Below are 13,769 nucleotides of genomic sequence, written 5' to 3' on the forward strand. Positions count from 1 at the left end.
CCTTCACCATCTGACTCTGGATTTCCAGAGAGTCTTTCCAATCTTCCAGATGGAAATTAAAGATGCTTTGGTAGAAACTTTAATGATGACAACATAATAAACTTGATTTCAAGTTGCTTAAGGTTGTCTATGCAGTACAGTAGTATCAAAACCAACAAATCCTGATAGCTTGCCTGAATCTGACAATACCTCAGTTGTTTTCTCATCTTTTTAACTGTGCTGTGATAAATCTAGGCAGACCACATCAGCTTCCTCTGCTTCAGGACATGTCTGTGAAATCTTAGCTAAGACCTTCAAGCACTCTGACATTTATGATTAAATATATAATAGTATTAAATATATTTTATTAATATAAGGTGTATATTGGTAAAAAACAGCAATAAAATGGAGGGAGGGAGGAGAAAATGATAAAGATATATAAACATGATAAAGATACAACTTCTATTTACACAGTTCTACTAGCTATCTAGAGTCTAAAGAAAAAAAAAAAAGAATTAGTTCTTGTTATTCAACTTAATGTACATGTACATATATATGTAAAATGTGTGTGTGTAGGGAACTCCAAAAGTAATACCTCCTATTTATTTCAGTAGAAACTACAACAGATACAAAAAACACAACACTGTTTTATAGAGTAGATTCTCAGCTGCAAAACTCTATTTTTCAATATAGTCATTTTAGCTATGTATTTTTGGCTGTCATAAAAATCTGCACCTGAGGTGATGACCCATTGTTTCACAGATGTTATGATGGCATAGCTTCTAGGAAAATGTTGACTATGTCATCCAAATTTCGCTGCGCTGACATCCACTGTTTGCTCTTCATAAACAGTTGGTAAGTGCTGCTGAATGTGAATGGATGCAACTTTTTCCATGGAGGAATTCAGTTGCACACTTTTCCTTCACCCTTCTATGTCAGCCAACATTTTGTCCAATTGCCCTTTTCTGCTGCCATCAGTCACACATTGACAAAATATATATCAGAATACTGTTGGGAGGTTCAAAATCTGCTGTCACACCATTAACGTCCGCCTCAGATGTCATGGACCAATCTAATAAAATAAGAGGCATTACTTTGGAGCAACCTTCATATATTAATGCATATATCAGTTAAAGAGTTGAAGAAAGCATTAATACTTTCAATTCATGAATGATGAAAACAAAGCACATAGATTTTCTTTCACAAAAATATGTTTATGCCTTTTTTCTATAATGAGATATTCATTTAAAGATTATACCTGAGTTAGATTTTGTACTGCTATGCTCATTGTGAGCTTTCAATTAATGTGAGAGGAGATAATTTTACTATGCTAAGTTCTTAACTGAAATTCTGTAGCAGAATTGATGAGACAAATCCAGAGCTCTAGCTTAAGAATTTCATTAAAAATAGTGCTATGCTTGTGCAATTAGTTTTTATTTATTTATTTATATTTGATTTCTTTTAAAAAGGGAGAAAGAAACATTTATTTGAATACTAAAGAAATAACAAAATGCTTATGAGTCCCACAGCCTGATGTTGTGACCTTTTCAACCATATTCTCATAAAAACTCAGCATGTGGTATGATGAGCTACCCTTTATCTATTTGTATAGAAAACCCAAATTAAGTTTTCAAACAATTTGAAAAATTTGTGGATGATGCCATAAGATGGATAGATCCATAGAACTGCTCAGGGCAACAGGAATATCCAGTAACAGCACTGCAGTTTTTAAACTGAGGGAGAGAAACTCTGGCTTTTGGCTTGTGCAGAACTCTCACAAAGATGAGATGAGCCATTGAACAAAAATTTGCACACCATATATGGTTCCAGAGACTCATTCAGTTCCTTACTCCCTCCCCACTTTCAGATATGTTGTTACTATTAGAAGTATGCACAGAATTTACCCTATAGTTAAAAGAGCCTATTATGCAATAAATGGGTTAAGCTGGAATAGATGCATTAGGAAGAGAGAAAATTCTCCAAACAAACCCAATATACTCATAATAAATGGTTGTGCAGCACGTTACACACACACACACACACAAAAAACAAAAAAAAAAAAAAAAAAAAGGTATCTGAAACTTTCCAGGTGAAGAATGAGCACAGACATCTGGTGTGGGCCTTAGCTCACCAAATACATTACTGCCTTTGTAAGTCACAAACACAAGAAGCTTTAAATTTGTCTCCATTTGACTAATCCTTTTTTAATCTTATTGAAATTCAGAGTGAGCAAATGAGTTCTAAATCAAGTCTGTCATTATGTGCTTAATGAAGGTAACATGTTAACTTTACAATATGAGGATATAATCTGCACTTCTGCTGTTATGATCTGGAAGAAAGAGGTGTCATTGCCTTGCTTTGCTGTGTACAGAAGCAGATGAATTATTTTGATCTTATGAAGAATGCAATCAGTGGTACTATTCTTGTGCTAACAGATGTACTTAATTTTTCACCCAAAACACTGACAACGTTTGGTGTTGCAATAGAACCCTATGTTGTTAAGAGCTATTCCTCTTACCCAAGAAGTTTTTATGTTAGCTGCAGTGTAAAAAGAAAATTAAGCATGTCTTGCTCTGTGCAGCACAATGAAAGTTCATAATGTAAACATTTATCACCATTAATGAATTGTCTTTAAAAAAAAATTTTTGATTACAGTTGGCATTTGAGACATGCACTGGAGAAAGTTGACTGAATGAATTTTCTAACATAGGTAATATGTAATGATAGATGTTTGTTTACTCACTGGATCCTTCTTAAACAAAACACCTTGTGGTTAATTAGGAATGCTAGTTGAATAAAGCTACCAAGATTAGAAAGAAATGTAAAGTGATAGGGAGAATTATCTGAAAGCAAGAAAGAAATTCTTCTTTCTCTCACGATTCAGAGCTGTACACTTTCTCAAGGCTGATGATTTCCTTCTGCACTTGCCCCACATACACAACAGATTTCCCAGCTTTTGTCTGGAACCTGACAGTAGGAGAAGCCTCAACTTCTTTTCTTTTTACTCTTTCCACACAGCAATGTCATGCCCTAAAAACTGTGCCATTTCTTGTCAAGGCAGATGCAGTTGACAAAATTACTCAGATCATGCACAGTTTGTAACTTTTCAGTTATATGAAAGCTGGAAATCTGGATACAGTTTTGGCCTGAATGATTGTATGAGCTTCATTAAACTATAACAGAGCTAATTTATGTAAATCTGCTAGATTACGAGGAATATGGTGAGTTAGCTTTACCAATTTCTGTCAGCCATTTGGCAACAGCTCCATAAATTTCATCAAGTATAAGTATGACAATGAGATTAATGATGACAGCAGTCGCAGTCACAGTCACTCGAACATTTGACCTGGTTGTCTCATTTGTGCTGAATGACAAAGCTGCTGATGTAGTAATGCGGTATACGATCACACCAAATACAGCAGAAAATGTCAGTGTAATCTGTAAAGAAATATACAGATGTTAGTTTAATTATGATACTTGCTTTTAAACAGAAGCACTGAATTATATGTTTAGTTTGTTCTATGACTTAGAACTCTGTGGTTATTTCTTCAAGTGATACAATAATAAAGGTATAATTAAACTAAAATTTGAGAATTCAAAACTAATAGGGACATAATAAAAAAAATGGATGCAGAATTATAAGCTAACACAACAATTCCTAAAATAGTGCATGTCCTCTGAGATTAAAGCTCCAGAAATTATCCACTCTGTGCTGGTGAAACTGAGATGGTTCAGGTTTAAATGCAGATATTAACAGTATTAAAAAATCTTTTTCCTGCCAATAGGTTCTGGTGGTTTGGAATGAAGGACCTACATATATGTGAAGCCAGGGAAGGAGGTCCTGCAGAAGTGCTACTTTATGATAGCAATTCTATTGCTACAAATTAAAACATATATTTCCCCTACTATTATTTTTAAGATAAAACACAGTTAGAGATTCATCTCACATTTCTGTCCTAAAAATCAGCTGTTATCCTGAGATTCTTCAGGGGCTGACTCTGACCCATGAGATGAGAAAATTTAGCACTTCGACTAAAAGTCGAATTCTCACAAGAAGAATTTGATTTTCACAAGCCTGTGTTGTACCAGTTGAAGAAAATCTCCAAAACCCACAAGAAAAGATCAATTTAAAACAATAACAATTAAAAAATAGCCAATATTCATAGTCATATCAAGAAAGAGAGGGAAGATATATTTTCCCTTTCCGTTTTTGCCTTTCTAGTGGGTATTCGTTATTATATGTAAAACATCTTAAGATCCTCAGAAAAAAAAGACTGCTTAAATATGAATGATCAGACTATTGTAATTATTTCAGTGGGCCTAGGAGCCAAGGTTCAAAGCACAAGTTCAGCAAAATTTATCTATTAATTTTAATAACTCGGTAAAACTTTATTGAATCTGAATTGGTTTAGCACTAATTGGGGAATAGGCTCCCCAGGGAGGTGGTTGAGTCACCATCACTGGATGTGTCTGAAAACCGTTTGGATGTGATGCTCAGGGACATGATTTAACAGAGGGCTGTTAGGGTAGTATGGTTAGGCTGCAGTTGGATTTGCTCTTGAAGGTCTTCTCCAACCTGAGCAATTCTATGATTCTGTGATTCTCTGCATACAGAGAAAGACTGACTCATGAATAGTACTAGATCAAAAGAACCAGAACAGGATTAAGAGCTAGTTTTTACAGGTTGCAGAGAAAAGCTAGGCAAATTTTGCATAATAGTATTCATTATGAAGTGAACAAAAACGTGAAGATATCAGGCAGAATTCAAAACAGTTTTTCTGAGAAAACTGTGATAAAATGTTAAATTTATAAATATGTTGTGTTTTATTTATTTAAAGGAATCATTCATTAATGTTAAATTAAATACAGATGACTTAAAATTTTTTCTTCATGATAATATTTTTCATTCAAATCTTAGTCTAAAGAATAAGAATCTCAATATACAATATTCTGAATGAAAGTTTCTTTCCTTTTCTTTTAGTTTTCATTATGTTGACTTTTTTGTTGTTGTTCTTTTGATTTTTCTGCCAAGCATGCAAGTACACAATATGCACAGCTCTTACTATGACAGGAACACAAAGATCAGAACTATGTAACTTGGCCATTGAACTTGCCCACTACCAATTGCCACATGGAGAGATTATTCTTGATAATAAGACAAAGTAAAACAAAACTACATTGTGGTAATCTAATTCACCTTGCATCTCTAGAGTCACTTGAAGCTTTTATTTTTCTTACTTTGGATCATAGTCTCCTTCCCCTTCATCACCTTCCAAGTATTCTTTTTTCTGCCTATTTTTCCTGTGTATTTCTTTATTTCTTTAACATTTTTACTCTTGTGATGGGCAAGCAAAACCAGTGAAGTAAGTTTGTATGCATCATTCTGGAGCCAATGAGCAATCTGGACCTCCACAGACAGCTAACTCCATCACGAGCACCTACTTATAAATAATAGCTTTACAGCTCAGGAAGAACAGTCATTATAAGAATAGTCATCACTAAACAGAGAAAGAGGAAATTTCATCTAATGGAAGACAAATACCAGAATCTTAAACTTGACCAAAAGATTTAAACAAAATATTATTGGAGGATGAAGTATCATCGTGGCACAAAACTTTCTGGGCTAAAGTGATACCTTCCTCCAAGTAAGATAACATTTTAATGTCCGAACAGTTCTCCAGTGGAACTATTCCAGAGTCAAGTATTATGCCATGTGAGCAGTAATAGGGCAGTAGTATTCAAAAGAAGGAACAGACTGGACTCTTCTGCCATTACAATAATTGGTTTTCTACTTCTGTTTGAGTCAAGCACATGTAACAGAAAGAAAGGTGATGCCAGACTACTCTCTTGCAGCAGATACTGAGAATGTAATAACTACATTAGAAATCTTTGCTGCAGCATATACTTTCTAAGTGCAAAGTTTATGAATTGTGACATGTTATTACTAATGACATACAAGCAAAAATGGTATAGGACAACTGGGGCTAGACCTCCTCCTACCACTAATCTTATTGATCAAAAATAAGATTTGTGAACTTATTTCAAAAATCCTCTCAAAAGGCACTGCTTTAATCAAGTTTGGATCTTGTGCCCTCTATAATCAGGTAGAGGCTTTACGTAAACAGAAGAGCTTTGATCAGATTTTAAAGCACCTGTAAAACTGGAATTGGAAACATTGGAATTATTTGGTGGCATAAAACTATAAACCAGGTGTAACGACTAACTGAACAAGAAAACCAGTACACTTAGTAAAGAAGAGAAAGGCCAGGAAAGAAAAAAACACCATTCTGCTTGAAAGGGGATTCTGCTTGAAAATGAGAAATAAAGAGAAAAAGCTTGCAATAAGAAAATTGCTAGCAGCTTTCGGGATTAGAATTTTCAGGGAAACTCCACTATATAAATTTGGGAAAGAGAAGAACAGAACACAACATCCATGGCCTGCATGCTGCAAGAGGCCAGCACAGCCTGTGCTGTTGTACTGTAGTCAGCTCCCTGCCACTATGTCATCATGGCAGTGACTCCACCCCACTGAGAGAAGGCATTCCCCCATTTGTCAGCAACACTGACAGATCAGCAACAACCAAACACTGATGCATGATCAGCACTGTACAAGCTGAAACCAGGACACATGGAGGTCACAGTGTGGTGGTAACTCAAGTTATGGCAAATAACTTCAAGCATTTTCATAATCTGACTAAACATAGCACTATGAACAGTAAAAAATAATCAGCCTTACTTTCCATTATGATACAGAACAGGTTTCAAGAATGCTGAAAAAATACATCCATTTTTTCATATATTTGCAACTCCATTTTCAGTCACATAAATATATTACCTGTGAATCTTTAAATGGAATGTGTAGTTACAAACAAATATTCAACTCAAAATTTGATCATGTCTCTTTACTAGACTTTTATGAGGACTATCTTACTAGAGAAAAATATCCCTTGATTCTCAATTGCACTTCATTTATGTCATCACTTATCAGCAATATTCACAAACAACTATTTTCAAGGATGAAGCACAGGAAGAGCAAAATTTCATTAAAAAAAAAAAAAAGACAAGCATCTTAAGAACTCAGTAAGGATTGCAACCACTTCAATCAAACCATATTGATGGATTAATTTCACAAAAACAAAAAAGTGGATAAAGCTGAAGACATATTTTAAGCTCTATGAATCTTCCTCGTAGGACATGTATTTCTCATCAACTGTAGGTCATTACCCTAGCTATCTGTATATTTTAGCATCTTTGAGAGTATTAATCAGGTTTCCATCCAAGATACTCATCACTAAGTTCCTCACACCTAATAAGTTTGGAGAAATAGATTATATTACCATAAATAAAATCAATCCAAAATTTGCTGCATATCCAGGCATACGATCATTCCAAGTCAATTTGTCTTCTCCATCCTGTGACAAAAAAAAATAGCCATTATGGAACTGTGGAAAAGAAAATATTAAAGTCCATAAGATCTATCAGTGAATAACGTTCTTACTTTCCCTTCTCCTGTTCTAGAACTGAAGTTGATTATAAGACTTAGAAAAATTTAGTCTGATATTTTAAAGCAGACATTACATTGAGGAAGAAACATGGTAAAAGTTTAAGAAAGACTATACAGAAAATACTTGAGAAATCAGGAAAAAACGTGTAACTAGGTTATAATATTTGCAAAAAAATGCAACCAGGTATATCCACATTTCATCATGTCAGGATTAGAACCTAAAATTCACTTTAATTTACTTTCAGTCAGAGTAAGGTTCAATCATTCGTTTTAAATTGCTTCTTGCAAAACTTCAGGAGAAATCATGAAAAAAATGCTATCACTGGACCCAGATTTTCTGTCTAATGGCTTTATTAACTATATGTGGCCTGTAAATTAATTCTTGCAGTGATATCCTAATCATTCTTTGAGTACTTGGATTATAGAACAGAGGAATTACAAAGGCAAACACCCTCTTTAACTTTTGCAGCCAACTTTGTTTTCTTCTTCTCCCTCATTATTGAATAATTTAAAGTAACTGTGATCAGTAAAATATTGTATACTTTTACTTTTCCCAAACTCAAGTCCATCTCATCTAAGAAGAGGTATGAAAATAGATTTAAGAGGAGAGAATCCTATCTCCTATATAAAATAATAAGGTAGTTACTTTAAGATAAACTAAAACTTAACAAGTTAACTAAAGATTCTGAGCCCATTGCTGTTTGTATTTCAATGAAGCACCATTGCAATCCCATGGATGAGTATTTCATTTACACTGGAGTTAGCCCAGATTTTGTTTGGAATTTAAATGAATTTGTATTGGATAAGAACTGAGCTTAATATTTTCAAATAAACCATTTTCAAGATATGATTTACCTATATAAAAATTAAAATAGAGAACTATAACAACTTCATAAAAACCTTTCCTAAAGTACAAGCAGGAATAGAATATATACTCTAATCACTTTAGAGAATTTTCTGAGATGTAGAATTAGACTGAAGACATGATCATAGGAGCATAGAATCCCAGTGGGATGGGAGAGATAATTGATAAAAACAGAGTAGAACTCATGGGTTGAGATAAAACTATTTATTAAAATATAATATATTAATATAATATATATTATATTATATTATATAATTTATTATATATTATATTTATTTATACAATATAATATAATATATATAATGCATATTAATAATATAATATATTAAAATATAATTTATCTCTATTAAAATAGAGAAAAGAAAAAGGATAATAGTTATGACTGTACATATATATTTATGAATGCACACAATAAATAATGCAGAAGCAATTGGTCACCACCCCAATCAGTGCCCAGCTAGCCCCTGAAGCAATGGAAGAGAGCAAGATGAATTCCCACCCCTTTCAAAACTTCTGCATGATATTTTATGGTACACAATGTGTATTTGGACAGTTAAGTCAGCTATCCCAGTGCTGTTCCCTCCCAGCTTCTTAGGCCCTTTGCTGAGAGTGGCCTTGGTTCTGTACAACACTGCTTAGCAGTAACAATAAACATCAGCATTGTTTTTCTCATAGAATCAAAACACCTGGCATCATATCAGACACTCTGAAGAAAACATCTTTCTTTCAACTGGAACTAATATACCAGGCCCTCATCCAACATGGCCTTGAACACCTTCAGGGATAGGGCATCCACAATCCCTCTAGCCAATGTGTTTCAGCACATCTCCACTCACCTCTCAGTGAAAAACTTTCCCCTGACATCTAACCCAAATCTTCCCTCCCTTTGTTTTAAACCATTCCCCTTTTTCCTACTACTATTTATCTGCGTAAAATATTTATTTCCCTCCTATTTATAAACTAATCTCCCTTTTTAATTTTAGAAGGCCATAATGAGATCACCCCAAAGCCTTCTCTTCTCCAGACTGAACAAGCACTGCTCCTTCAGCCTGTCATCATCGGAGAGGTGCTCCAACCCTCTGGTTATCTCTGTAGCTCTCCTCTGGGCTTTCTCCAAAAGCTTGACATTTTTCCTGTGCTGGGACACCAGACCTGGATGTAGTTCTCCAGATGGGGCCTCACAAGGGTAGAGCAGAGGAGGAAAATCACCAAAGAGCCTAGGCTAGTTTAACAGTTTTGCTAGTTTTGCTTGCTGGAATGCCTCTTGTTCTATTCTCTCCCAGTCCTGTTTTTTATCTTTCTTTGTGAATAGATATAAAGGCCTCAGCAGCTGCATTAAGTGGAATATAAAGTAATGCCAGTATCCCAGTATACCCCAAAACTCTTGAAGCTGGCTTGGTGCAGTCAGGACTGTGAGCACTTGGACCTTGCCTATTATCTCAGTGGGTAGTGCTTTGGTCTTCCCTGACCAAACTACACCCAGGAATTTCACCAACAGGCCTGGTCTTTGCACCTTCTGTGGGTTTATAGCCCACCCTTTCTCTTGTAGATGAGTAATCAATGAACCTACTGCCTTTCCTAATGCCTCCAGACGTCAACATGAGATCATCAAGATAGTGGTACAGTTTGAGGTTATTGGGATTATTCCAGTCTGCTAGGTCATGTGCCACTAAGTTATGATGATAAGTAGGTGAGTGCACATACCCTTGCAGCAGGACCTGAAAGGTCCACTGCCTGCCTCCCCACATCGATGCAAATTGGTGTTGCAATTCTTCATGGATGGAAATACTGAAGAATGCATTTCCCAAGTCTAGGACACAATGGTAGGTTTCTATTTCCCTACTCAGTGTATCCATCAGGGAGGCAATATTGAGGATGGCTGCATGAATGGGCAGCATGACTTTATTTAATTCTTTGTAATCCACTGTCATTCTCCACATGTTGTCTGACTTTCATACTAGCTATATGAGGGAATTATACAGGCTATGTGCAGGTCTTATCAATCCTACTTTTTCTAGCTCCCGCACCGCTCTGGAGATTTCTCTCCTGCTTCCCTGAGAGCCTATATTGTTTAGTATTAGTAATCCAGTATGGACCTGAGGTGAATAGGCTTGTGCTTCACATGGTCTCTGAATATCAACTGCACTGCCCAGATACTAATGCATCTCTTTCTTAGTCTGAACTCTCCCACAGTCATCTGGAGAGAGAGACTCCATAGTGTATCTATGCCCAGTAAGTACACCAGAACTGGGGGAATAGACAACTTATACTCCCATGGTGGTAGATGCCCAACCCCCAGCTTCAGCCATGTCTAGGTTACAAGACTGGTCTGTCCCCCAGACACACCAATCATCACATTACCTCCATGGAATTTAGTTGGATCACCATAAATAATTGAGGTTTCTGCGCTGTGTCTACTAACGCCATAACTCACTGTATGTTCTTCCAGGACCAAAAAAAATAGTTCAATATAGGGCCTTTGGTCTCTTCTGGAGTCCTTAGGTTCAAGGGAGCTGGCATCCTCTGTCATGCAAGTAACTTCAGAATCAACAATTCTTTTTTCTCAGTTGGCTCAGACATAGTGGCCCAGGTCACTTGAGGAGGCTTTTTCCTTTTGTTAGGATCTATGAAATCTTCCAAGTTCCATGTCCTCATTGGTATTTTTTCAGTATTTCTTACCCCTACTTTTTTGGGGATATTTTGAAACTTTTTATTTTCCTCCAGCTGCCTTCATAGCTGGAGGAGAGCATGATTGGGCTGGTGATCAGTTTTTGCAAATTGAACCCCAGCCCAGATTAGATCAGTAAAATTCTGTTTTCAGGATACCCATAGAGGTCCCAGTCAAGAAGTCTGTGGGGCGGGTCTCCTACTTTTAGTACTTTTATAGGGAGAATCTCTGCCCCTTCCCATTTGCAGATATTGCACCTGGTCCTAGGGCACTCTGTTTCTTCTATATCAGCCACCAACTTGGTGGCTTGTTGGATATCAGCCTCCAAGGCTACTAAAGGGTTTAGTATGGACACAAGTATGACATATTTGTAGGGAGGAGCTTATTGTAAGATAAGGTCCTCCATCCAGGCTGAGAAACTAACCAGGTCTGGACTCTCAAAAGCATCACCATGGATTGCCTCCTTCATTCCCAGTTCTATGATATAATTTTGATTTTCCTCCATTGAAGTCCACGGACGAGTTTTTACTGGGACACTGCTTTTATTTGGCTGCATGATCCTATGTGCAGCTATTATCCATTGAATCAGAGAATGATTTTCCTCATTATGCATCACAGTCACATGTGGGCCAAATGCATGATAATTGATGCAAGTTTAGAAATCTTGTGTCCATTAATAACCACACTTTCAGCCACTCATGTCCCGTAATCTTAAGAGGCAAGCTAGTATGCTCTCTCGTGGTTTCTTTTTAAATCATTGTAATAAATCCCTAGGTTTGGCAGCTATGTGCAGGCACACTGTCACATGTAATGTGGTGTGGGCAGGGGGCTACTCCTCATATGACAACCCTGCTGGTCTAGGTTCCCAGAATAAGAACTTTTATTTTCTAGTTGTCTGTTATGGGCTTCTAAAAGCTTATTTTCATCTTTCAATCCTTCGTCAGAGGAACTATATACATTAATTGTAGGAGCAGCCCTGCTACAGAGGATACTGCTATTACTCCTTCCTCAGCTGTCAAAAAAAAAGTTTGTTCTAGTTTATACAAGAATTCAGCCATCTTACAAGGGTATTTAATAATGGGACCACTGTCCCTTATAGATCCCAGAGAAATCTCTGCACCTTTGGCCGGAGCACCTTTTTCTCCTCTTTCTTCTCTCCCTTTGCTTTTCAAGGCCTTTTTCTCATGTTTTCCCTCCCTCCTCTCTGCCTCTGTGGCAATTTTTTCTTTCCTAAATACATTCTTCCAGAGTCACAGAGAGCTTTGCTGGTGTCCCCTATTATAGGGCTAATGAAGATGTTGGAACTGACCATGTTCAGCACAGGTGAATATCCCCAGTCTCATCTCAGAGTGCCTCAATGCCCTGACACCAATTGCCCAGCACATTATATTTAGTTTGCAATACTGAGCAAGAAAATGAAGGTTGAAGAGAACTCAGTGGAATGAAAATCACGGAAAGTATTTCCCCAGCTTCTTGTAATGGAGGACACAAAGGTTTTGACAGAAGAAGGGAGACCATGCAAGGAAAAGAACATCTGGATAGAGGAAGGAAAAGGTCAGAATACCATCTGGTCAGCTTTCTCTCTATTGGATGTGCTTTCTTTAACCTTATGTGACTTTGCTATGAGTTTGCCATTCTCTATAATACCAAGCCAAAGGGAAAAATTAACATATCAGAAGTCAGAAAAAAGTGGATGAAAATATTGTTACTTAGCATGGATGGCAATAATTTAAGTACCAAATTTTGAAATTTTTTATCAATATAGTTTTTAAATGCTAACAGAAAATGTTATTTTCTGTTAAGGCTCTTGGTAAGAAATTCAAATCTAAAACTTCACTTGGTATTTCACATCACACTCAATTCACTGTCAGTAGTGCCATCTAGCCGTTATAAGGCTGTACTGTGAGTTTTCAAGAATATCTTGTCTGGAAAGTGTTATGGTTGAACATTGCAGATAATAACTGTGTTTTGTTCTAAATTAGTGGAATTTGTCAATAGATTTCTTAGGAAACTCATCTCATTTTAATCAATTATTGAACATCATATATATATGAATTATTTATTCATTATTGAACATTTCTTGGATTTTAGAGGTAGGAAAGCTTTCTGGGACATTAATGAAAACTCATCCAGATAGGTAAGGAATCTGTTTGGAGCAGTTCAAGAAATGTATACAATTACTGACATAGTAGACTAACACTGATCATCTGAATAACAGTCTCAGTGGCAGATATGTCATGCTGTGGCATGCTCCCCAGAGGAAACTACATTTCATGGAAATTTTTACTTGAAGACAGAAAAGTTCTCAACAGAGATTATGTTTCTGTGGCAAACAAGACAAGATAATAGATCATTTTTAAATTCTTTGAACACAATTTTATTTTCACAGTTGAATTAGAAGAAAAAATATTGAGTATGTAGCTGTTTTGGATGTAGTCATGTATTTAATGATTTAATGTGATGTTTCTGGATTTTTTTTCTTCCCATTAAAATTTTAAAAACATAATGCAAAAAAAATCAGAAAAGATAGTAAAACTAAACCAAAACTCTGTCTAGGCTAGGCACACCCAACCTGATGCCCAAGGGCTATATGCATCCTGGCACAGATCACACTGCAGCCAGACCTCTGCTTTGTTTCGTCATGATGGTGGCTCTACCCCACTGAGTAGCCTGGCTCAGCCCTGGCGCAACTTGGTAACAACCAACATGGGCTCTCTATTAAGCCTGTCTGCACTAAAAGCAGAGCATGGGAC

The 13,769-nt window shown here is 36.3% G+C and overlaps 1 protein-coding gene across 1 annotated transcript in view; it reads right to left on the bottom strand.

Moving 5' to 3' along the window:
• ANO2 (anoctamin 2) overlaps nucleotides 1-13,769 on the bottom strand; it is a 160,916-nt gene that overhangs the window by 39,665 nt on the left and 107,482 nt on the right. Inside the window, exons 16-17 of the mRNA XM_042889949.1 lie at nucleotides 7,317-7,381; nucleotides 3,216-3,417 (exon numbers count right to left, since the gene is read on the bottom strand). Coding sequence (XP_042745883.1) covers nucleotides 3,216-3,417; nucleotides 7,317-7,381 — 267 coding nt within the window. The remainder of the gene's footprint in view (nucleotides 1-3,215; nucleotides 3,418-7,316; nucleotides 7,382-13,769) is intronic.

This window comes from Lagopus leucura, unplaced genomic scaffold (assembly GCF_019238085.1).
Source record: "Lagopus leucura isolate 7727_CA_CO unplaced genomic scaffold, USGS_WTPT01 Super-Scaffold_100159, whole genome shotgun sequence".
NCBI lineage: Eukaryota > Metazoa > Chordata > Aves > Galliformes > Phasianidae > Lagopus > Lagopus leucura.